The 24,981-nt window shown below is 43.7% G+C and overlaps 2 protein-coding genes, 1 long non-coding RNA gene and 1 pseudogene across 3 annotated transcripts; 3 read left to right on the forward strand and 1 right to left on the reverse strand.

Moving 5' to 3' along the window:
• The first annotated feature begins 4,391 nt into the window (after nucleotides 1–4,391).
• Nucleotides 4,392–11,637, forward strand: LOC100828132 (DDT domain-containing protein DDR4). Its single transcript, XM_003559237.3, has 12 exons — nucleotides 4,392–4,946; nucleotides 5,079–5,189; nucleotides 5,492–5,578; nucleotides 5,672–5,709; nucleotides 5,798–5,879; nucleotides 7,604–7,710; nucleotides 7,805–7,976; nucleotides 8,975–9,067; nucleotides 9,171–9,294; nucleotides 10,120–10,162; nucleotides 10,256–10,450; nucleotides 10,527–11,637. Exons 1-12 carry the CDS (start codon nucleotides 4,392–4,394, stop codon nucleotides 11,149–11,151), a joined length of 2,232 nt encoding a protein of 743 aa, XP_003559285.2. The 3' UTR covers nucleotides 11,152–11,637.
• A 647-nt stretch (nucleotides 11,638–12,284) lies between these two features.
• Nucleotides 12,285–16,219, forward strand: LOC100828432 (annotated as a pseudogene).
• Nucleotides 16,220–17,531: 1,312 nt separating this feature from the next.
• LOC100821232 (transcription factor SPT20) lies at nucleotides 17,532–21,934 on the forward strand. Its single transcript, XM_003557055.3, has 6 exons — nucleotides 17,532–18,066; nucleotides 18,672–18,742; nucleotides 18,997–19,778; nucleotides 20,150–20,261; nucleotides 20,954–21,495; nucleotides 21,580–21,934. The coding sequence occupies exons 1-6, from the start codon at nucleotides 17,547–17,549 to the stop codon at nucleotides 21,683–21,685; spliced, it is 2,133 nt and encodes a 710-aa protein (XP_003557103.2). The 5' UTR covers nucleotides 17,532–17,546; the 3' UTR covers nucleotides 21,686–21,934.
• A 739-nt stretch (nucleotides 21,935–22,673) lies between these two features.
• LOC112270054 lies at nucleotides 22,674–23,783 on the reverse strand. The gene is made up of 3 exons (XR_002962367.1): nucleotides 23,283–23,783; nucleotides 23,050–23,149; nucleotides 22,674–22,955 (listed from the first exon to the last, which is right to left on the reverse strand). It is a non-coding gene; the product is annotated as an uncharacterized LOC112270054 (long non-coding RNA).
• Between the last annotated feature and the right edge of the window lie 1,198 nt (nucleotides 23,784–24,981).

A 24,981-nucleotide genomic window follows, 5' to 3' on the forward strand; every position in this document is an offset into this window, starting at 1 on the left:
AGAGATATATGTGAGATGGATGTTGTAATCTATAATCTTTGGAGAAAGACTTATAAATCCTTCGGACGAGGGAGCAAGATTTTAAATATAGCGCTTTTGCGGTGCTATCAAGATTTAGGTGAGCTACCGCGCGTGATGATGAATTTTGCCGCAACCCACAATTCGGCAATAACAACGTTATCTCGTGTGAAATCGGCGAAACCGCGTCCGCAATCTCGTCCGCAATAACTCCACTCGATTGGAATCAAAGCCCAGGTAAATTAGGAATATTTCTCAATCCAAATACCAACCGCCCCAAATACGAACTGTCGATCAATTGTTATGTTGCTCATGTGAACTTCTTACATGTCTTGTTCCTCAACTTAGCATGGCTTATATGATATGATTTCTAATGGTTTGTGTCAAAATTGTGTTGAATTTCACTACTGAATGAGGCATATATGTCATTTCATATTCAAAACGCGAAATGCCTTATAGGTCCCCAATCTAGCGTTCTATAGGATTTATAGCTTTCAAGCACGACTTAAAATCTTGCAAGGGAGTACCGATCACGTTGAAACGCTAGCTCAGCCACGATATATATCGTCGAAACCCTAACCAGGCACAGTGGTGGAAATAAGGAGGCACTGGCCAGCCAGGCTTCGAGGAGACACAGCCTTTATGGTGCTTGTGCTATGCTTCTGGTAATTACGAGGATTCTAATTATTTACTCTCATTTGCAAGCTTTATACAAAAGCCGGTGCTCAGATGATGGAATAAATGGAAGGAAATCAAAATACTTTGAATCATGTTAGTATTATTAACAACGCTAAAGTTCAAAAGAAGAAGTTTTTTGGCGCAGGACGAACCGATCAGATCACATAACTTTGGATCATAAAGATGAGCATTCAGAGCAATCACTCACTCACTTCAGAATATTTACAAATATCTGCTCATGTTAATCCAGAACCATGGATCAAACCTTGATTAATCATTCGAGGCATGTCTAGTTTGAGGTTCAACTATGTGCTATTGTATTGCTTAGTCGGCGTTTCATCCAAAAACCGTTCGTTACTCGTTCTCTTTTACTCCCTCCGTCCCATATTAACTGACTCAAATTTGTCCAAATATGGATGTATCTATGCTTAAAAAACGTCTAGATACATGTAAAATAAAGTCATTTAATATGGGACGGAGGGAGTAGTTTTTACCGAATCGGCGAGACGTGTCTTTTTTGTTGTTGTTTTCTTGCCTTCAGTTTAGCTTACCATACTTGGAAAATGTTTTCAATTTTGGCTTGTTGCATTTCCAAGTTAATCCCAACTTCATGAAAAAAGTGAACTATAAATGATGAGCTCCATCATATCCATAGAGTCCGAGCTGACCTAAACACACACCGCTAATCTATAAACTCTATAAAGTTGGAGCCCACTAAGTGCAGTTAATTTAGCAAGCTCAACATGCAGCCTGTCCACCTCAGCATCCACGTCATCGCAACTCACGCGCCCGTTCCGTTCACGTTTGTCCCGGGTCGCACCGCCGTCCTTTGCACTTCCCGCGCTATGGGTCGCTCTCGCAATATGGGCCGACTTCGCCAGCGGGCATCAGTTGCCTTTTCTTCTCCCCGAGCGCTTGCCTTTTCTTCTTCCTCTTCATCTGAACGATCTGCTCCGCTGCCTGGCCGATGCTCTCCCGACCATAGAGGCACAAATGCAAGGACATTGGGAGCAGATCTTTAGGGAGTCAACCGACCGCCGTCGCACAAATGCAAGGACATCGGGAGTAGATCTATAGGGAGCTAACCGACCGCCGTCGCACCGCCGGACTTCCTCCACGAGCTTTCGTCAATCTTTGACTGGCCACACGTGGTGGCTCTTTGTCCATGCCAGGAAACGCCTCCCCCGCAGCCGTCCCGTGGATAGGTCGCCACCGCGGGCGCCGCCGCCCGACGATCTTCTTCCACGAGATTCCGCCCGCCTCCGCCTGGCCACAAGTGCCCTGCCCAGCCATGAAAAGCCTCTTCCCGTGGCCCGTGGCTAGGTCGCGGACTCAACGTCTCCCACTAATTGCTAATCTCCCCGTCTCAGTGATTTCTCCGGCCTCTAGCCCCCTACGGTAATCCCAACCCCCAGCTTCAATCACGCCCTCAATTCGTTGTACTGTTTGATGTTATCCTCCTCAATTCCCACTGAAATTTCAGTGCAAATAATATGAAGAGGCACGAATGTGTAATGAGTATATTCCCAGTTATCCGTCTCAATTCCCACTGAAAATTCAGTGCAAATAAAACGAATGTGTGATGAGTTGATTCCCTGTATATGCGCAAATTAGTTGGGAGAATCATTTCTGTAGTTTGGACCATTGAATATTGACAAGCTTGAGTTGTCGTGGTATGAAATTTGGAACATGTGAGTGCATATATGTTTTCTTCCTATTTGAACTGTAAAGCAATTTCGGATGCAGTAAGAAATTTACCACTAATAAATCTACTTTCAAACATGGGTAAGTCGGCGATGATAATTTACTTTCAAACATGGGTAAGTTGGTGTGGTGATATTATATTTTGTCAGGGTACTGTGGCTATTGGATGTTTATACCATCTCCATTCAGGTTCATTATCCATTGTTTTTTCGTTTTCCCATTTGTCCTGCAGAAGCTTTCACGGTGTACATGGCCGATGCAGCTGGAAGTCTTTTTCCTTTGCAGATGTGTTCTACGGCAACAAACAAAAAATAGCACGGTAGTAGCATGAGGTAATTCTCTGGAACATGGGATAACTGCTACAAGTTTTAGAAGTGGCAAGAAATCATAGCACTTCATTTCATGATCCATCCTACCTTTGATTTGTGCTTACGATTGCATATTTTCTGCCAACTGTAGCCTGTTATATTCAGATGATGTTATCGGCCACCGCCCTCGCGTTGCCCTTCTCCTCTTGCTTCTGCCACCGGTGAGCACGGTCCGTGCCACCCCTCTGTCGTCCTTGGTGGTGAGAACCATCCGTTGTTGTTTCTATATAGATGTGCTTCAACTTTATCTCCATTCCCTCACCGTCTATCTCTTTCAGTTCTTGACTAGCATTTTGATTATTGTCAAGGGCTCCAAGATCATCAAAATGTTCCAACAATCCAGCCGCTGGCTTCATGGGTGATCTTTTGCATTCACGATTTGTTTTATCCATAGTCACCCTAATTCATGCACCCTCCAGGTCTGATTTCTTTCCATGTAAATTTTTAGATTCTAACTATGGTTTGAAGCAGCTTAGACACAGGCGGCCAGTACCTTCTTACCGTGCAAATCAAACTGGTGCACTGCCCGATTGATGTTACTGTCCCTCATTTTTCACGTTATCTCCACTTATTTGTTCGCGGCAAGCAAAGTATACAACACTATTCTGAATATTCAGACCCAAGCAACCGAAAACCATCATTTTTGAGAGATAGCCTAGTGCTTTCCCATTATCTAATCTTTCCCATTGAGAATAGCCGATGCCGTGTTAATTTTCACATGTGAATTCATCGTCTCTATTCATTTGCTTGTAAATGTTTTCTACTGTATCCAGTCTTCTCTAGGTGTCTCCAGTCATGGATGCTTAGACCACATATCAAAACAAGCATAGGAGAGATGATTTCCATCAGCTGATTGTAAGCGCAGTAATTGATACTTGAGTTTTCTTTGTTCATGTATAATCTGGTTTTTTATGTACCGAATATTCCACCATTTGGTATAAAGGTTGTTTGTTTATGCAGGTTCAGTCGCTGGCATCTAGAGAACTAATATCATGGGTGAGAATTGGATGGTAGATACCATACAGGAAAAAAAATGTGGTGGCTTATTACATATATAGATTTGATATCTTATTACCTTGCTATTTGTATGTGCTAACATGTGTCAAGGTTTGTTACTATTATCCTTAGCAAACAATTTGGATCATGTTAAGATTGAAAGGATAGTACGAAGAGCTGAAAGTCTACATAATTCATGCTAAGGATAATAGTAACAAACTAATATTTGTATGTGCTACCCATGTTTGTTACTATTTACCCTTTCAGCTCACATTGAGTTGAAATGATAGTATGAATAGAATTATTTACCGGGTCTACAACATGGTTTGTTAGCATAACTGAGTAGACATATTTTATTGACACTTTTATAAAATGTTGCCTAACTTCTTTTAAACCACTAATATTTCCAAAAATCATCGATCATATAAGATACGTCTTATGTAAGCTTCCAGTGTTCTTTTTTCCTTGACTACATGTTTCTTCAGAGTAACACGTATTAAGCAATTATTCCGCGGCAACGCGCGGGTATCATCTAGTACAATATGGGATCTGTGGACTGCGGTAAGAAAAAGCTGACCGAAAAACTTCTGCAAGCCCATGCCTCACGTTTTCGAACGCAGCAACCCGATGACCAAAACCTCTTCAAAAACCCCTGACCGCTCGAAATCTCGGTTTTACCCCTGCCCCGCAAACGCGGCACCGTTCAGTTCCCCCCCGCTCCTGTCGCAGTTCTGTTGCCGTTGCCCAACGCCAAATCTCGTTTCCACCCCCGGCCCTCTCACTCCTCCCCTTCCCCAGGCGCCAGTCCCTGACCCCGCCGACCCGTCCCTTCCGCCACGTACCTCGCCGGGGATGGCCGCCGCCTCACCTTCGGAGGAGCAGCTGCAGCGGACGCTGGCAACGGAGGCGGACGCCGCGGCACCGACCACAAGGAGGACGCGGCTGCCGCGCGCGTGTAACAGCCGTCCCAAGGTGCCGCCCCAGCCAGCGGCCCCGCCGCGGCGGCCGGAGCGGTCAAGGCAGAGGGAGAAGGAGAAGGAGGAGGAGGAGGAGGAGGACGAGACGGCCCCGCAATGCCGCGTGGTGACGCCGCTCTTGGCGGAGCCCCTGGAGCCCGCCGAGCTGCCGCGGTGGAGGCTGCGGGGCATGTGGGAGCTCGCCTCCGTCCTCAACTTCCTCCACGTGAGCGCTCTCGACCGTGTCACCCCTTCTCCCTCGGGCTCCCGCTGCTACCGGCCTTCCAGAGCTTAGGGTTTTGGGTTTAGCGTTCACTGCATTTGACTTTGACGTGGCTGCTCTGCTTCGGGGCTGCAGGTGTTCCGTTCGTTGCTGAATATCGCGGTGGAGTTCACGGCGGAGGAGCTGGAGGACGCGATCATAATGCCCAACAACATGCTGGACGACTTGCACATGCCGTTGTTGAAGGTGGGCTTTTAGCTGGACCGGTAAACAATCGAGTGAATGATGCAAATGGGCACGCCCTTGTGTTTTTCCAGGAGTAAAGTGAGCAATCACTTTTGGGATTGTTATGCCCTGGAGTACTACTACAGGAGTGCTATAATCCCTTATGGCAATGATAGATTACGACTACCTGTGCTAAATTACTGATGTCGGGGAGTGCTACCACAACATCACACATTTCTCTTAGAACCCATGCTAGATTATAACTTGATAAGTTCGTCAAATATTATGCACGGCTCTCAATGCTTCTTATTTGCATTTTACAGTCAATTCCTCCCGCAACTCGAATGGCCATGGGAGATGGCAAATGGATAACAGTGTTATGTAGAAAAATGAAGAACTGGTGGCATCAGGTATGTTATTTATTTGTTCCTCGCGAAGAACAATTTTATACGAGGGATAGTACCGCATTTGGTTTGATGAGCTAATAAAGGACAGATCTTCAGGTTGCAGAAGGCGATCTACCAATTGTTGCCTCACACGGGTGAGTTCTGTACCCAAGCAACCACTTGGCTGAATCTCTTACTGCAGTTGCATATTGATGACTTCAATTACTGGTTTTCCTTTCTCAGAGCGGAAATTGAAATGTACAAGGCACTTGAGCCAGAAACTCGATTAGTGATCCTGAAAGCGATATGTGACTTGCGTGCTGAGGTGTGTACCCCTATTATTCCCGTGGAACATGTGTAATGATAGTGGTGAAAATCTTGGTGTATTATTATGTAGAATAAAACACACTGTTGCTTTGGTTGCATTTTTCCTACTGTAGTCCAGTTTCATGTCATGTTCAGATCCTCTGGATTTTGCTTGCTATTCCATTGGACCATAAATTAGTTCTTTTTTAGATATAAGGAGCTCATCATTCCCAGTGGATTTTGCTTGCCATTCCATTCTACCAAAGTATACTAATGAAAACCAAAGCAGAACAGCTCGACAAACTACAGGTACTGAAAAAGTAAACCTTCAGAAAAAGCTACTCTCATACAACTTTGCTGGCACCAAAACATAAGAAACCACTCCTGAACTTGAACCACAGGATCCCAACCTCTAGCTTTGCCAAACACTTCAGATGCCACCAGATGTAGCACATTGGCCCTTTGATTTGCTTGCTTTGAAATTTCTTCTTCTGCAATTCAGCCCAAGAAGTTAACATCCATGACATACGAAGATAACACTATTAGGATCACTTGGGAAGACACCCTGAAAGCAAGCCGCATTTCTAGTCTTCCATAATGCCAGCATCATAACAGCTATTCCAGAAGCTATGAGCAGTCTATTCTGCCCAGAACAACTTTACACCCAATTTCAAAGCTCACTAACAGATGTCGGTAAATTGCCTAAATCAAAGGTTTACATCCAGTCATAAACTGTTCACTTGTGAACCATTTTTAATACTCCCTCCGTCTCATATTAAGTGATGAAATCTTACATGTATCTAGACGCTTTTTGAGTATAGATACATCCATATTTGAGCAAATTTGAGTCACTTAATATGGGACGGAGGGAGTACTAACCATAATACCGACATAGTTTTAGTTGAATGACAATGTTTTGTTATTTAAAATTTGTAAATAACTTTGGTGCTGAAATGGGTAAGGTCTAACCAACGGCTCCTCCATGACAGCAATTTGTCATGAAGTCTTGTGTAGTCGGACTCTTGCTAAACAGTCATATATGCTGTCAGGTTCCTGGGAGTGTTTGGATATGTTATTGAAATCTGCTCAATTTACTTGCAAAGGCCCAGAAATGTTGATGCATTGATTCATATGTTTGCAGCATAGCTGTAGGTAAGGGTATGGAGTACTGTCTAAAACATATGATCAATGCTTTGAGAAGTGCTCTGCAAACTACAATCTATATATGCTACAGACACATGTGTGTCCGCTTGAAGTATTCATTACTCACTTACATATGAACCCAGCTAATCCGCATACATGATTAATGATTGGCTGAATTTTTATTAACTACTGTTTAGAACATTGGCATTGGTTGCTTCATATCTATTTTGATCTGTCGTTTTATAAATCTATTTCTGGACAAATTTAATTTCCAAATGTGAAACTGTGAGTGTCAATGAATATGATGGGGCATTTTGAAACAAGCTGGGATAGGTATTTTTCATGTAATCTTGTGTGAATGGAATGTGTGGTTCCTAAGAAGGCTCAGGGATAAGTTTTGTTGGATCTCCCATGTGTACATCACCTCTCATCGTCTCATAAGCACGTAAATGCTCATAACAGGTTGGTAATTGTCAAGAGATGTCTACAAATAGCTGCAAATGTGATTATTTATTTATTTATTTAGTTGTCGGGTCATGAATGTTTTACACAATACGGTAAGATTGATAAGTTAACTGATCTAGTACAGTTATTTTGCAGCAAGAGGATATTCGGAACTTCGTAGATAATTGTTTAAAGAAGGGTTATCAGCTCCATTCTTTCCGCAAAGAACGGATTGGGGGAGATTCCCATGGAATATCATACTGGTGGGCAAAAGACAATTTCCAACATAAATCAGAAAATGAATTTTAAGCACCTTGTTGTGGCCCAGGGCATCTCTAATCAACTGATGTACTATAGGTATGAAGAAGATCCAATCCTTGGGCACCGATTGTATCGCGGAATCAGACAAGTGGAGTATGTGAAGGAGCAAACAAAACAATCTAAAGGAAAGAGTGTCTCAAGTGTTCCAGTTGTATCCTATAAGTGGGAAACCGTCGCAGCCAACTTTGATGAATTTGAAGCAGCAGCAGTAAGTTGTAACTTTTGAGTTCATCACATGCATTCTTTACTTCTTCTGTTATTGTGAATGGTAGTCCTTGAATAGTTCATCTTTACTCCAGAGCAAAAACACACACACGTGAGCATCCACTAGTACAATTAGATCATAGCAACTGAGCTTTCTGCGAGGATCATGTCACACCTCAGTTACTATCGGTATATGATACTGGCGTGATCTTCTCAACAAAACATGTTGAGGATGCGTGGAGACGGACTGGGATCCCCAAACATGCATCAGGGTAACATGGGGCCATGGACATGTGGGCCCTTCGTCTGGCCCAACGTTACCCTGACGCATGTTAGGCGACCCATCTCTGCATGGAGACGGGTCAATGAATTGGTCAATCTCCGTGCTTGTGTATCTGAGCTAGTACTTAATGACCACAAGTTACACTTTTGGGCTTGCTTCTCTTAGATATCACGAGTTTTTATTCCTCTGTGACATGTGTTGGCTACAAGAATAATTACTTTAGCTAGGAGTAGTAAGAGAAAATAATTGTTCTGCATTACACTAAATGAGACAGTTGCATCTATCAGATTTCGTGACAAGAGCACATGCACAAGTGTGTTATTAGAGTTGTCAAGTGGCCACTTTACAATGCAGCATGCAATGTTCAGTCATCTGTAACCATCTAATGCCAGACATAGAATAACCAAGGCAACCACAACTTTTTTTTAGACAAAGGCAACCACAACTTTAAGTAAGCACATAAGTTGAGACCAGTTGTATGGGTCGCTTTGGACAAAATGCGTACCCTTTCTCATCCATTGCCCAAACATGTCCAGAGATTTGCGACTTCTGATTTTGGCCATCAGAGGCATACTGGAAGAGCTTCCAAAAGAAAATGCAAACCTTTTTTTGCATCAAATAGATACTAAATTTCAGCCAAATAATTATGGATCTCTTTACTCTTATTGGATTATGAGGAAGTTTAATGATATCAGTTCTTTGCTGTCTATTCTATATAGGAAAAACTCTTTTCAAGTAGGAACAGGACAGAGGTCTCACTTGGAAAGAAATTGAAGATCGATTATATTCCAGAGATAGAAAAGATTCACAAGGTATCCATCTTTAGTTCTGCAATTCTCAGAGAGTTAAAGTTGTCTGCCACAGAGAATAATACTGTAGCTGGCTATTCTCAACTTATAACAAATCCTCTCACAGAGGAAGATGGGGCTGCTCAAAAAGCAACAAAGAGAAGCACTCCTCCTTAACAGCTACATGACATTTGATGGATTCACCTCTGGCCGTTCCCGTCGTGAAAGAAAGCGCGTCACTTATACTTTTGGTAAGCTTAAGGCTGAAGATAACACTGCTATTAATTAGTTCTGCTCACTATGATAGCATTTCCTATTATGTGTTGACCAGTTGTTACGATTTCTGTTCATTTAGCCATCCATTCGCATTAGATGTTTGACTGGTATTTTGTGCTTTAGTATCACTGTAATGATCGAGAAGACCGCATGGCCGCACAGCTTTCTTTGGGAGAGAAGAAGCTAGAGATGAGAATGACCTTCTTTGAATTCTTTCTTAACTTCGAGTAGCATGCTAATTATAACGATGACCACCCTTAACAAAACGAAGCTAATGTTAATCATATCCCTATCAAATAGAAATTAGTTGCTAACTACCTAACAATAGGATCTTTATCCTTGCTTGGCTGGGCACTGCCTGAGTTAGAGTTAGCTGACATAAAGGCATTCTTGGGCACCTCCCTATGTGCACTATCATGCACATAACAATCGTCACGTCGATAATGTCTCAACTCGTTAAGCTATGTTAAACAGTTGGAAATCTCCGGCGTCACTTGCTCTCATGCGCAGAATATTAGTTAAAGTTTCGACCTTTGTCTGCACATTACCAGTATGCTTTATCTGTAACTTCGTTTCTGAACACTTAAATAATGGCAGCAGTGCAATTGTTCACAAAAATCTGTTAGACTAAATAACACGGGCATGTCATGTTTGTTAATGTGCACATGATATTCTGAAGTCTTACACTCTCTTACTAGCCATGGATTCATTTTATGCATTGGAAAGTTCCTGTTGGAAGAAGACCAGGGTATACAGATTTATTGCTCTGGTACTGAGAAACTTTTTTAACTTCCATGCAGATGATTATGACCGTTCAATAGACGAGGCCATAAAAACAACAAAGTAGGTGGATCATCTGTGCTTGATACTTCTGCTTATAAATGGATTTGTTGAAAGTGATAAACCTGACAAGTTTCTGTACTGTATTACCGACAGAAAAAGTGAGAAGCCAATTGGTGTTGCTACCACTATCAACAGAGGGTTACTTGACCGAACACGAGAGGAATCAAGTAATGGTAGGCTATCTGGTCCCTCACCTGTATGCAATGGTTTCCATGGAGAATATCCACTGAAGCAACATGGCCACCAAGCGAGTGCTGGTGCAGAAAAAGCCGAGACTCTTCATGGCAGGTAACTCCTTCAGCACTAGGTGTTTACTGATTTTCCGCCAAACCTTATTAGTCTATAATGCATTGCTTCATAATAGGTGCCGTCAGAGAAAAAGATCCCAAGGGTCCACACCGGACTTTGTCGAGTCTGTCTTGTACATTGACCCAAACGTCGACAGTGATGATAGTATCATGGGCGAAGCTGTCTACGATGAGGAATATCTTAGAAGTAAAAAACAACCCAGGGCAAGTACATCAGAAGATGATGGAGCGTTCCGATTGGAAAAGGTTACCGCTGATAGTGTTGACCAAGAGGAGTATTCTCTGAGCAGCGAAGATGAGCGGTCTCAATGGTACAAAAGATCACCAACTAGCAGTCCCCAAGGGACCGGTCTGAGAACTATGGATGAAATCCAAACAGGCGTCAGGCGCAGTAAGCGTTCCACCCGTCCCCGTATGAAACATCAGCAGTATGGTCTCTCTGGCACCGATACAGAACAGGGACATCCAGGCAAACCGAATGCATCAGATCCAGATGTTCGCTCTGATGCACCAAACAACGCGGAGACCTCTGTGAGAAGCCCGGACCAAGAGGAACGCCTTCTGCACGTAGTGAAGATGCATACCCCTGGCAGGGAGAGCAAAGGTGTCGGGAGAAGGTTCCTCCATCTAAATGAGCTTGTGCCTGCCGGTGGTCTCGATGTTGCACCATTCCAGTCTTGACGGTGAGAGCCGAGCGCACAGCACAAATAACAACAGGTGAGAAACAACCTCCACAGCACATTCAGGTGCTGGAATCTTGGGTACTAGTATCAGGTGGAATTGCTGCCCTCAGGGGAGATGGATGATCATTCAACCATGAGTTGGTGGTACATCCACGACCACCAGCAAATGAGGAGATCGTCTCTGTGTCTGTGTGTAAACGGCTGGGATTCCTCAAGCCTGATTGATACCTGAAGGCTGAAGGGCCACGGCGTGTGTGATGCGCACGCTGAATGCTTGTCCATTGCTAGGATGCATGCGGTGCCAGTCAGACTGACGTTTTCGTCTGGCAGTGTGTGCGGCTTCCCATCCTCCATTGACATCTTTATGAGTGGCAGTGTTGATGTCGCTTGCTGCTGCATGCGGCAATTCTTAACTGTTGTTAATTGATTGGAAGCTGACCTGGATTCCTCCAGTCATTTTGGTACTGTAGATAATTGCTTTGGTTGGTCTGTTCTTTTACGATAGCCCCGTCGGCGCCGCGAAGGAGGCATTGGGAGGAAAGGTGAGGGAGTACTGGAATGGAAGCACGGCGAGGAGAAGATGATCTCACGTTTAGTGCAAACGCCAGCCGCACTGATCTTTATCAGCCTGTGCCCTGCATTAGGCATGCAAGCGGGATTTAGTTTAATTGGCTCGTAATTAAGAAAAATGTTCAGATTTTCGCTTAAAGTTTTGAAGGTTGGTCTAGACCAAGGTATATGCACGAACCACGGTACCATTTGCATCCCTGTCTGGCAGTGCATAAGTTACTACAGTACCAAATTCGGACGTTCTCAGCCAGTTTGAGTTCGGTTAGTATTTTGAGTTGAATCATCATCCTTGGAAATCTGATAACATACCAATCGTTTGCCATGGAAGCATCGAGGCCTCTTTGGTTTTGGTTTGCTTGAATCTTTCCTGATCCCTGCGTAAATTGAACTGTTTCTGTTCCCAGAGGACGTAACCGTTACGGCCCGTTTAATTCTGTGCCGGGCCGAGCCCGTAACGTTTTCAAAAAGCCCGCCCCGTTGGCCAGCTATAACGTAACGTAACGGTAGCAGCCTCCTGTTCCCGCGGGAGATCGACGCAACGCAGCCCCTCCTGCCGTCACATACGCACAGATCAAGCCCTAGAGCTCTCTCCCCCACGCCCCCGCGCCACCACCAATGTGCTCTCCAGGTCCGGGGCCGTCGATGAAGCGGAAGCACCCCTCCACCCCGTCGGAGTCGGAGGAAACGGCCGGCGAGGAGGAGCAGGAGCAGAAGCTGCTTCTGCAGCAGGCGACGACGGTGAAGGAGAAGAAGCGGAAGGAGGGGTCGGGGATTCTCACGGGCAAGCTGTTCTCGGACCTCCCCATCTCCGAGCTCACTGCCAAGACCATCAAGGAGATGAACTACACCCACCTCACCCACGTGCGTTCTCTCTCTACCTCGACTCGAAATTCACCATAGCCTTAAACCCTTTTTCGGCCGATTCTTCGCCTGTCCTCCGCGGATTTTTCTTCTTCTTCTCTAATCTACCTAGTTCGGTTAATTTTGGTTGGTAGCATGTGAGTGAATTGTTTGTTTAGTTCAATTAGTGATAAATGTATGGTCACATCGAATTGTTATTATTCTTGTCTGTCTGTTTTTTGGATGCAGATTCAAGCTCGGTCGATACCGCCTCTGATGGAAGGGAGGGATGTGATGGGCGCTGCCAAGACGGGCTCGGGGAAGACCCTCGCGTTCCTTGTACCGGCCGTCGAGCTGCTCTACAGCCTGCGTTTCTCGCCGCGTAACGGGACTGGAGTTGTGCTGGTTTGCCCCACAAGGGAACTTGCCATCTAGGTATGATTAACTGGAGAAATCATGTTGCCACGGTTGTTATACAAATTTTCTCTGGGTGAAATGGTCGAAATCTGATGTGTCAACTGATAAGACTACTACTAGATCAGGAGAGTATACTTTGTTGAGCCTAGACCTGCAAATTTAGTTGACACGGTTGTCTACTTCAGATTATGTTTCTTCCCATAACAGTGCCTTTTGGTGGTAAAAGGGGGTTATTCTTTGCTATTGTAGTTAAATAGTGTCGGTTTATTTATCTTGGAAATTTACTGTTTTATGACCGAGAAGCATTATCAACTGTAGAGAGCCTAGTAGCTAGTAGTTCTGCACTTTACTGTTCTCAACGATGTACTCCATCTGATCCTAAATTCTTGTCGTGGTTTTAGTTCAAATTTGAACTAAAATTGATGAAGTATTCTTCTCTATTTATTTGCTTCAGACACACGATGTTGCCAAGAAATTGATGAAGTACCACTCACAAACTCTTGGATATGTAATTGGCGGTAACAGCCGGAGAGGTGAAGCTGATCAGTTTGCCAAGGGCGTCAACTTATTAGTTGCTACACCAGGAAGGCTTTTGGACCACCTTCAAAATACCAAGGGTTTCATATATAAGAGCCTGAGGGTAAGAAACTTGTATTTGTCTATTGTTCACTTTCCTGTCAAACGACGAAGGAGGTTTATACGTGGAAACAATGTGGATATGTAGATTGTCGCATTAAAGAACCAAAGATAAATTGTAAATTTCATACCTGTAGTAATATATATGTGGAGCCATACTTGGGTCTTAAGATAGAAGTAGAGTTTATGTCAGTTTGTAGCTTGGATTATGCCATTGATGGTTTATCTTCTTTAAATCGTTTTTATATCTTTACGATTGTCATTTAGCTTATCGGTTTTTTTTTGGGTATTTTGTCATGACTCGCTCGTGTCTCTGAAGTTGTAATTTTTGTTCTAGTGCCTCGTAATTGACGAAGCTGATCGCATACTGGAGCAAAACTTTGAGGAAGATATGAAACAAATATTTAAGCACCTCCCTTGGGTATACAATCATATGTCCATCTGGAATTTCCCACTTGATATGCATACATTATTTTGTACTCCCTCCGATCCATATTAATTGTCTCAAATTTGCCTAAATATGGATGAATATATGCCTAAAAATCGTCTGGATACATGTAATACTTCGACAATTAATATGGATCGGAGGGAGTAACTTTTTATTGACCTTAGCATTTTATTTCTCTTTTGTTAAATTAATTTTCATGATGCAGAATAGGCAGACCGTCCTTTTTTCGGCTACACAAACTGTAGAGGTTGGTGGATCATTTATTCAGCCTATTCTGATATTTAAGACCATCCTTTTTGTTTTTCGCTCTGAGTGAATCTGCTGATGTTTCATGTACTCCACAGGTTGTAAATTTTTCCAAGTTGTCTTTTGAGAAAAATGAAGAAAGAAAAGGAGCACCTGTTTATATCCTAGCCAATGATGCCAAGTTAAATGTAAGGAACTGTCCCACTGTTTGACTATCTCCTTTTTAAGAAGAGGAATAACAACGATGCTTCTACAGGCAACTGTTGAAGGCTTACAGCAAGGCTATTGTGTTATTCCTAGCAGCGATAAGTTTTCAGTTCTGTATGCTTTCCTAGAAAAGAAACAGCCCAGGAAGATCATGGTGTTCTTTTCATCATGTAGTTCAGTCAAGTTCCATGCGGAGCTTCTCAATTTTCTCCAGATCGAGTGCTTCTGATATCCATGGGAAACAAAAGCAGCAGAAACGAACCACCACATTCTTTAATTTCCGCGAGGCAAAAACTGGTATTTTGCTGTGCACTAATGTTGCTGCACGCGGTCTTGATATTCCTGATGTGGTGAGATTTTGACAGATGGTTGTGAAGCCAGCCCAATTTCTATTTGCTAACTTCAGGTGTTTTTGCCCTTGTTTAGGATTACATTGTGCAATACGATCCTCCGGATGAACCAAAGGTTGGTGATTTGGATTGCCCCAGTTAATTTTCTCTTCTTCTCGTTTTTTACAGCACTGAGCAATTTGAATTTGATTTTCAGGAATATATTCACAGAGTTGGCCGTACTGCTAGTGGTGAAAAAGGCAAAGGAAATGCGTTATTGTTCTTATTGCCGCATGAGCTAAAGTTTCGTATTTATCTGAAGGTAATAATTCTATGCGAACATAACATATTGTATTTTTCTGAAATTGAAGAGATTTTTAATATTTGTAATGGTGCCTGCAGGAAGCCAATATTTCTGTCACACAATATGTGTTGAAAAAAGAGCGCGTACCAAATCGGCAACCATACTTTGTAAGTGTGTCTTTTAGAATTATTTAATTGTTTCAACCATGCATGTTGTTTTTCAGTAGGTGTAGAATTCATAACTCAAGTTGTTGAGCAGGAGAATATCGTCTGTGAGAACTACTTTCTGAAACATTCGGCTCAAGAAGCCTTCAGATCCTACATCTTGGCATACAACTCACACTCCATGAAGGACATCTTTAATGTCCATCGACTCGATTTGAAGGTAGAGCACTTTCTGAAGACTCTCTTTGTGTATTTGGTTTCTGTGCACTGCTCGTTCTTACCAACTCCGTGCATATTGTTTTTGGTTTAGCGAGTAATATTTAATCTTTCAAGTAGCGGCACATTTATTTTTGTAGGCTTTTAATTTAGAAGTAGATTGACCTATTCCTCGGAAGTGCCTAGCTGATTAGTACTTCCTATCACTGAACCATGTATGTTGCGCTAGATTTGAGTCTGAGACTTTAACATAAAAGTAAATTTCCTACTCTAATTCGATTCCTTGTCATCTGGCCAGGACGTAGCAGCATCGTTCTGTCTCAGGAACCCTCCGAAACTGAACATGAACCTGACGAGCAGTGCCTCTAAACACAGGAAGAATATGAGGAAATTGGACGGTGGGAGGCGGCGGCGATGAGACAATGGAAGAAGGGTAGCACTAGTAAGCTCGAAAATGGTTTAGGGATCCAATATTTTTCAGTTGGCCAAGTCTTTTAAGACGTTTTCGATTAGCTTGTAAGAATAGCTCTCCTCTTTTTTCCCGGAAAAACAAGAACGAATATCTCTTGATACGATCCTCGTGCATGGAGAAACTACTTGATTTGCTGTGGAGATATTGGTGGAGAGCTTGGAAACGAAGGCAAGTGATTAGGCCGTGACTGGAGTCAGGGTCAATCGCTGACATTTGATGTGCCATTTAATTTGATGCTTCTGTATGTTTTCTTTTGACAGCCAATTTTGTTAATCCCTCCGATTCATAAAAAATGTTGCCCATTTTGTATCAAGTTAAGTTAGTACAAATTTTATACTAAATGGACGACACTTTTTATAAATCGAAGGAAGTACTGTTTTAGTTTGGAGCGAGGGAAGGACCAAGCGAGCGCACACAACTACACAAGATTTTTTCATCAGGGACGACAACCGGCTGTGTGATGTCAATGCGTAAGCACTAAGCAGTAGCAGAGCGTGAGCGAAACATAAGAGGGGTCCAATTCCGTATCAAATCGTGCAAAATATGCAAGAAAAAAGCTACTACCAAATGATAGAACATATATGAAAGGAGTTGAATGCAATGTCATCATGATATATTTATCTTGTTCACACATATCTAATATTTTGGACAAGTGATTTTTGGTCCTCCAAAAGAAAAAAAACCACATTTAATGACTAAAAGAATATTAAATATAGAATGAGTAATTAGAGAAATGCTGTTCTGTTCTTATGACATCTAATGGGCTAGGCGGAGAATGTATCTATTTATTTGCACTTTTGAAAGGAGGGTTGTCGCCATTTTGGCCTCCATATAGCTATGGTTGTGTGCGTGTCATGCCTCTCCCAATGGATGGTATCTTAAATGTGGTCTCTTATTAGACTATCGTATCAAAAAATTAATAAAGGTTTGATATGCAGGTATCGATCTGCACTAGATATTAATGTTTGCACTAGATCTAAAAGAGTACCTCGAAGCCACGACAGCCACCCTCCTCTCCCCTATAGCTCCCTTCGTCACCGGTGTTTTTCCTTCTTGCTACCATATCATTGCTCCGCCACCGCCAAATAACAGATATGGACTCCTTATCAACATCCCTAGTTGCTAGCATAAAAAAAGGTCACCAACGTCCCGATCTTCTCTCTAAGTCAGACGAGCGTCATACGTGTTACCCTCATGGCACCAATGAAGCCATGACGGTGACGGTCTTCATCAAAGTCAACCTCCCTCCCTCTTGCATCCCTCCTACGGAATTCTGATCTCATCCTTCGGTTTGTATAATTTTTCATATACTTTTTGTGACGAAAAGAAGACGTAATAATAAACAGTGTTTTAGACTTTTACAATATGGATCCACCGGCTCCAGAGTGCCAATCTTCTCTCTCCTTTCACTCGTCAAGTCATCTTTACATATATATTTTTTTAGGGAAAATCAAGTCATTTTTTTTGAGAGGATGAAAATCAAGTCATCCTTACATGGCGTGTACAAACGTTACCCTGCCAGACCACAGACTGCAGGTTGGTCCATGGGCTTGGCTGTTTCAGTCGAAGCAGAAAGCCTATCTAGCTCATCTCACTCGCGACTTCGTGCCGGGCTTCTCAGACGGACCAGGCCGAGAATTCCCGGGCCACGCGCCCTTCGTCTCCCCCGCCTCCGGCCGTGCAAGGCGGCGTCCTACTCCGGCCAGAAGCTCTACGACCGGGAGATCCCGGCGCGGGGCGGGACGATGGCGGCGGCGCAGCTGCTGGGCGAGGACGGGCGCGGCTACGAGCTGGCCCGGCGCCTGGAGGCGTGCGGCGCGTGGCGCGCGTGGCTCGGCGACGGCGCGCACGCCTCCCTCGCGCAGCACCTCGCGTCCCCTTCCACCTGGGACGCCTTCCTCTCCCCCGCATCGTCCTCCACCTCCTCCAACTCGGCCGCGCCCCCGCGCCAGCTCCTCCTGCTCCAGCTCCGCGTCCGCGCGCTCCTCTTCGACAAGGCCTCCGCCGCTCTCATCCCCCGCAACGGCGCTTCCCCAGCCGGCCCGCACTCAGTCAACGCCAGCTGTGAGTGGTTCCTCTTCCCCCCTCCGCTGCTCTCGCGCCACTCGGTTGCTTGCTGAGATTTAGGGATCCACCGTTGCTGGAATGGATCGCTGGGGTTCCAGGGGATTGGCATGGGACTTGATTTGACTTGTACATTTGAGTGGTACCTGGAGTGGAATGTGGTGACCGTCCTCACTGATCAATAGGGCGTTGTCTGCTTTTCTAAGTTTCTAACTGGTTAGTAACTGAGGATAGAAATTCTTGCTGTGAGGGGCCACTCGGCGGGTTGGATTTGGTAGAGTGCTGTTCTGTGTCTAAAGGTTGCTGCGTTTAGTTGGATTCAAAATGGTATTGCGTTGTGAAATTTAGCATCTTTCACAATTTTTGGTTTCTTATAGAGGTATTATTAGGTTTTCTCGTATTTCACTATTCTTGTGTTAAAGTTTTGTTTGCAAGGATATCCTAGATGTCTGTGCTAGTGGCAGATGCATGAAAAAGTCACAAAACCTGCTATCCCAAGTTTGGAACTGGAGAGTAACAGTGGGATATCAATCTAGCTTACTAGCTGCTAGGTCTTTAATATCTGCCACAATTGATTGTGATTGGGTTTCTTTTGTTGATCCCAGATCTTCAACTTCATGGAGATGATATTTATTTCTCATTGGAAGATGAGCAGGAAGATACCGCTCAACATCAAGTATGCTATATTCCCTATTTAATACTTGTTTGTGGTAGTATTGGCTGATGTATGTGAATATTTCTAGAAAACCCTTCTTCTTGCCTGATGTCTCAAGTGAGCTTTTTATGCAACATGGGAAACTACTCCAAATATGGCACAGTTTAACTTGTATTTGTCGTTTTATTTGACCTCAAACGTTTTGCATTTCTTTTCCTAGTTAAGTACCCTTGGCACAGTTTTGTCATGTCATGTTCAATTCTTCATCACTGCAGATGCAATCTGGAACTGCATTTAGTCCAAGCAGGGAGAGTGTGATGTTGTCTCAAAGGAATATGCGACAAGACGAGTTACCTGGATCTTGGTACAAGCAATATGCTGAAAAGTTCAGGACACGACATGGCAAGTATCGCTCAGATGACAAAGAAATACCAAAGAGAACACCAGAGGGGATGTCTAACTACCTTAAGGCTTGTAGTGTACATAAAAGGAAGAGGATTGTATTTATGGATGATCGCAGTCCGAACATGATGTTGGAAAATGGCCCTTCCCTACAATCAAAAGTTGCTGGGGAGTTCAGTAATTTAGCAGATGACACTTTCATTCCAGAAATTAGATTTCCATCCGACTGTGTTCCAGAAAGTGCAGTTCCTAGAGAGAGTGGCATATCTAGGAGCAACAAAATAGAAGTTAACGGGGTTCTTGATAATTTACCAGCACCTGTTAGTCGCAACACCGCAATGCTCGAAAGGTTTGGCATGATGCCTGAGTACTATAAGACAGGAAACAAATACAGAGGAAAAATTGGATCCAAAGTAGAAGGAAAAACGTTAAGTCAAGAGCAAGCATTGCTTATCACAAGGAAACTGGTCGCTCGCTACTTAGCAAATGCAGGATTCGAAAGTGGAACCGCAGTGGCTGTTGATGTTCTCTCAGAAATAATAATTAAGCACATCTCTAAGCTAGGGCGTAACTTGAAGCTTCTATCTGACAGCTACAGGAAACAATTTTCATCTATCGAGCTCCTTAGGATGTTTCTGCAGACTGTTGGCTACAGGTATGTTGATTCTTTTTTACATACATGTTTCTTTCCTGTTCATTTGTATTCCTTGTTCTTGTCAGTATATTTGTAGAACAGAAAACGCTCATACCTCAAAAAGAAAAAACCACATCTAATGACCAAAATATTATTAAATATAGAATGAGTAATTAGAGAAATGCTCTTCTGTTCTTATGACATCTAATGGGCTAGGCAGAGAACATATTTATTTGGCAAAGAAAAAACCACAACATTGTACTAAATCTGGGACAAGTAATTCCGTCCGGAGGGAGTAATGGAACTGATTCATTTGGCAAAGTTATATATTCAATGCATATTTTTTCAGCAAATAGGCTATTGAGTGATTGTGTTTCTTATGTAATGTGTAGTAATATTGGACCCTTGATGGAGATTACAAAGATGGGTAATAGAGTGGTTAACCACCAGATTCATCAAGACGCACAAGTACAAAATCAAAATAATCTTCTTCATGCCCAACAGGTAGGCAACTATTACTGGTTAACCATACTTCACGTTTTGTACTAGTGTTGCTTCCGTTTCTGCTATTTCTACATTCTAGTGTATATGTTTTCCTTCCTAAGAAGGATAGTTTGATTATTAGGTTCGAATAAATTCACTTTTTCTGGCATATCGTCGTGACAACAATGTCATCCTGCTGACATTTTTATTACTAAAGTCTTAGCTAAGAACTTATCTGCTTGGTTTGCTAATACATACGGGATAATTAGAGCGGGTGACAAACAAATGTTCATTCCTCATAATGGGAACTTCCCATTCTTCCGTAGCTCGCACAAACTAATGTTGGATTCGTGAGTCACTGTGATTGTTCACCCAGTTCAACTTTGGACTGTGGTAGAATTTTGTCCCTACTATTTACCTGCAGGCTGCAGAACCAACCAATTTTATGAAATCAGACTGGTTTTGAATGTCCTATTAACTGCACGAAATGAGAGTGCGGATTATGTATGTGTACATGTATGCAGTGGCTAATCACTTTGATTGGAATCTATTTGCTATATTTGTTTTTTTATTAGCCACTGTTGAAGCAAATATATTTTATTGTTAATTCCTTGTTAGTACCAGCCTTGAGGTATCATTTCTCTGAGACCACAATATCAATATTTGATGCTACTCCCTAATATTAACACATAGTTAATATGCATAATTGACAGCTCCCAAGGCAGTTTGCTCCCCAAATGAGTATTCAGACCCAGAATCTGACACCACAGCAGCAACAGCTGCTGCAGCAGCAACAGTGGCTGAGGCGCAACCAAATGACCAGCCCCCGTGGTGCTCTTACACTGGCGGAAAAAAACCAGGCTATGGTAAATGTGAAGCTTGAGAACACTATGGATTCACAAATTGATGGCTCTTATGGATCTCTCACTAGACAACCACAACAGATGCAGCAGCTAAGGCAGCAGCAGCTATTGCAGCAGCAGCAGCAACAACAGCTTCATCAGCAGCAGCAACAACAGCTTCATCAGCATCATCATCAGCAGCAGCAGCAACATCTCCAGCAGCAGCAACAACAACAGCAGCAACAGCTTCAGCAGCAGCAGCAGCAACAACTTCAACAGCATCATCAGCAGCAGCAGCAACAACTTCAGCAGCAGCAGCAGCAACAACAGCAGCAGCTTCAGCAGCAGCTGGCCATGTCAGGAAACCAGAACACCCAACTAGCGCAGCAGTTCAAACAAGCACCTCAATCAATGTAAGCATCTCCAATCCAGACGGTTAGTCCTTCACCCCTTTTATGCTGTCATCTACTTTATCTCTTGATATTGTCGTGTCGCAGGGGCTCGTATGGCATGCGGATGCCGCCTGTGAAAGTGGAAGCGTTCCACGAACTAGTCAGCGGAGATTCATCCAGCGACACCAGCAAACTGACGTCGCCCAAGTAGATCGGTCTTATACCAAGGGAAAATTGTAACACTGTAGCTGTAATGTACAGAACGAGCTTTATATCTACGACTACGACCAGCTGATGTTCTTTTTGAAACTTCAAAGACTACTCATCTTTTTATCAGCCTCTGTAATGTAGAAATGTATAACGTTACTGATTAAACTGGTGCATGTAAATTAATGCTGTAATTCATTATTAGCTCCGATGTGATGCTTTACTGGAAGCTACTGTTGGCTAGTTGGCTATTGTTCATCGTCTGCATGGCAGAGCGCTTATATCTTTCTATTCCCAAAGAAAATTGTGTAGTAGTGTAAACCCCTTCGAATTTTTTTTGTTCCTATAGTTTTTGTGTCATACATCGTTTCAATCATTTTCTGCAAGATTATTCGATCAGTTCTTCAACTGTCTATTAACTGCTCTCACGAATCGCAATCACACTGGTGATCATGATCCACAACTGGAATCCTTGTCACACGGCTAAGGCAGGCAGTTGTTTTGCTGGAATGTACTCCCGCCATTCCATAATTATTGTCTTCAAATTGCCCAAAAATGAATGTATATATTTCTAAAAAGTGTCTAGATACATGTAATATTTCGACAAGAATTATGAAATGGAGGGAATACGTTGCTTTTCCTTAGTATCGTTGCTCGAATCATCGATCTGCTTTGTATAGCACGTCCAATCTGCTTAGCATCCTCTTGGAAGGAAAAAAAAGTGCTTTAGCATCAATTCTTGCAAGTTTTCTGCACTGTTGGTGGGGAGGTGGTAATAAGGTTTAAATTCGGATGCTCGTATTTTACACACACGCAGTGCGTTAATGAAGTAGCTGTACATATTACATTTATTTTTGTTGAGATCTGCAAATTTATCTTACATCTCATATGAAAATGGCAAAGCAGCAAAAGAAAAAAAGGAACCACAACCCCCACTTGCAAGTTTGAGCAAGCTACGTACACATACAGAGGAAGGAAAGGGAGACAGCAGATCAAATGAAAATAATTAAAACCATCAAGTGCATGTTTATTAATTCGAGATACATATACATACATATATAGATCGGCCATATATATATAGACAGCAGCGTAGCAAGAACTCAATTAACCGGTATATATATCCTTGACGCTCAGCTCGTTTCCTGTACAGTCCATATACACGGCCAAGCCATCGCGGGTCGCCCTTGATTTATGTAATCAGCTAGCTGATGAATATAATCGACGGGTCGCAGCAGCACTCGTCGATCAAGCAGCAGCAGCAAAGGGCAGCCAGACTGCAAAAGAAAAATCAAAAATCATAACCAAGCACAGACAGAATTAAGCGTAAGCATATACTCCCTTCAGAAGCAGCTAGCTAGCAGTACGTACCAGCCTTCGAGGAAGCTGGGCTCCCTCCGGGGCGGCGGCGCGGCGCCGTACTGCGGCGGCGCCATGACCGGAGGCCCCTGGTACGGCCCTTGGTAGTACCCTGAACCCCCAAAAACAAAACAAAAAAACAAAATTGATCAAATCAAGAAACATACAGTATATCCAACTTTCCTACCCTGTTCTTCTTGCAGCGAATCGAGGCAAACGAATTGACAGGTGAGTAATCAAGTTACCTTGCGCCGGGTAGGGGTAGGCGTACTTGGGATCACTCATCTTGATCTTGATGAATTAACCTTCTCTTCTTCTTCTGTCTGTCTCGGGATCGATCTAGCTAGAGCTAGCGCTATGAGCTTTGTTGGTCTCTCCGTGTGCTCGACGGAAGCAAAGGAAAGCTGATCGAGAGATGGCGAAATATGGTGGAGCAGGTAAAGTAATGGCGTCTCTGGGCACTGGCTGCGTGTACTTATAGCCAGCTGATCCGAGTCGATCGAGGTGCGTGTGGAGATTAAACTTGAAAGTGGTAGCTAGCGCTGAGACGTCATTCATTCATAAATTCATCCATGCGTGTGGGCGCGTGGCTGGATTGGTTGGAGAGGAGAAGGATCTGGAAAGCGCGCGAGTTAAAGTGGGTTCTCGAATCGGACCGGGAAAGCGCTGGACGGCCGGCCGGGCTGGGAGAGAAAAGAATACTTTGTGAGAAGAGGTTTGCATCCGATTCGATTTGTGCCTCCACGGCTAGGCTAGCAGCTTAGCTATATATTAGCTCCCGCTGGCGAATCCGTGTTCGATCTCCTAACTTCTTTCCATCGGATGGTATGGGCAAGGGGATGGCCGATGGCGGCTGTTTTGGCATACCGAAACACTGCTCCGTATCATATAAAGAGAGTGCTGCTAGAGTCCATAGTGGAAAGAAATAAAATGGAACAACCTATGTACGTCATGTGAGGTTGTGCGTGGAGCACCTTTGGGGTTTCTGGAGCCAACGGCCAGTCATCCGTGACACTTGTTTAGGGAATAGCTTTTAAACGTGATGGCCAACCCAACATGGCATGTGCACCCGGCCTTTTGTGCATGAATTCTTGAGATGATCTAGGTACGCGCCAACGCCCAACGCGATTTCTAAAAGCTGTACGCGTTAAAACCCAGGAACGGGCCGACAAGCGGATCATGCAATGTTCGTGTGCGTGGCTGCGTGCATTGCTAAGCTTGCAGCCTAACTTGATTGATGCAGGCCGCGAAAGGGCACCGACATCCCACGGACTGAATCGCCTGTCGTACTGCCGTGGATCGATGTTTCTTCAGGTCGTAGCCAGGCCAGCAAATTAAGCAACGAGTCGAGACACTCTCAACTTGAGAGTAGTAACCACACGCCCTCGTGGAATTTCGATTTCTCTCTAACACGACCGGGCCGAGGAGGAAGAATTACTCTTACGGCGGGCCTTGGTTCACCGTAGAGCCGGGCAGGCAGACCACCTATCTTTCCAGCCCACCTTTCTCCTAGAAATGGGCCTCCAGAAGATGAGCTTTTGAGTCACATTTCTCTCTGAAAAAGAGGCCACAAGTTATGCCATCAGCTCGTTGACTTGCACACTTGCACGTCTTCATTTCCACAAGAACAGCCTACCGGCCGGCCGGATATATCCTCCTATCCTGTTCCTTGTCATGCCGCCGTGTCTTCCTCAGCTTGCGTCCTCCACAGAACACACGCAAGTTCCTTCTCATAGAATTAGACTCCAGGTCCACGGCGATTCTGTGTACGTCCATTAGCTCTAAACAAACAGGGTCCTCACCAAAGAAAGAAAGAAAAGATGAAGCTCTAAACAACACAAAGGATTAGCTTCCACCCCTCCTAGTCAGTAAACACTGAAAAACACACTTAATTTTTCCCAAGTGCCAAGTTACTCTACAGGACAGACAAAGGCCCAAAGTGCA

This window comes from Brachypodium distachyon, chromosome 1 (genome assembly GCF_000005505.3).
Source record: "Brachypodium distachyon strain Bd21 chromosome 1, Brachypodium_distachyon_v3.0, whole genome shotgun sequence".
Lineage (NCBI taxonomy): Eukaryota > Viridiplantae > Streptophyta > Magnoliopsida > Poales > Poaceae > Brachypodium > Brachypodium distachyon.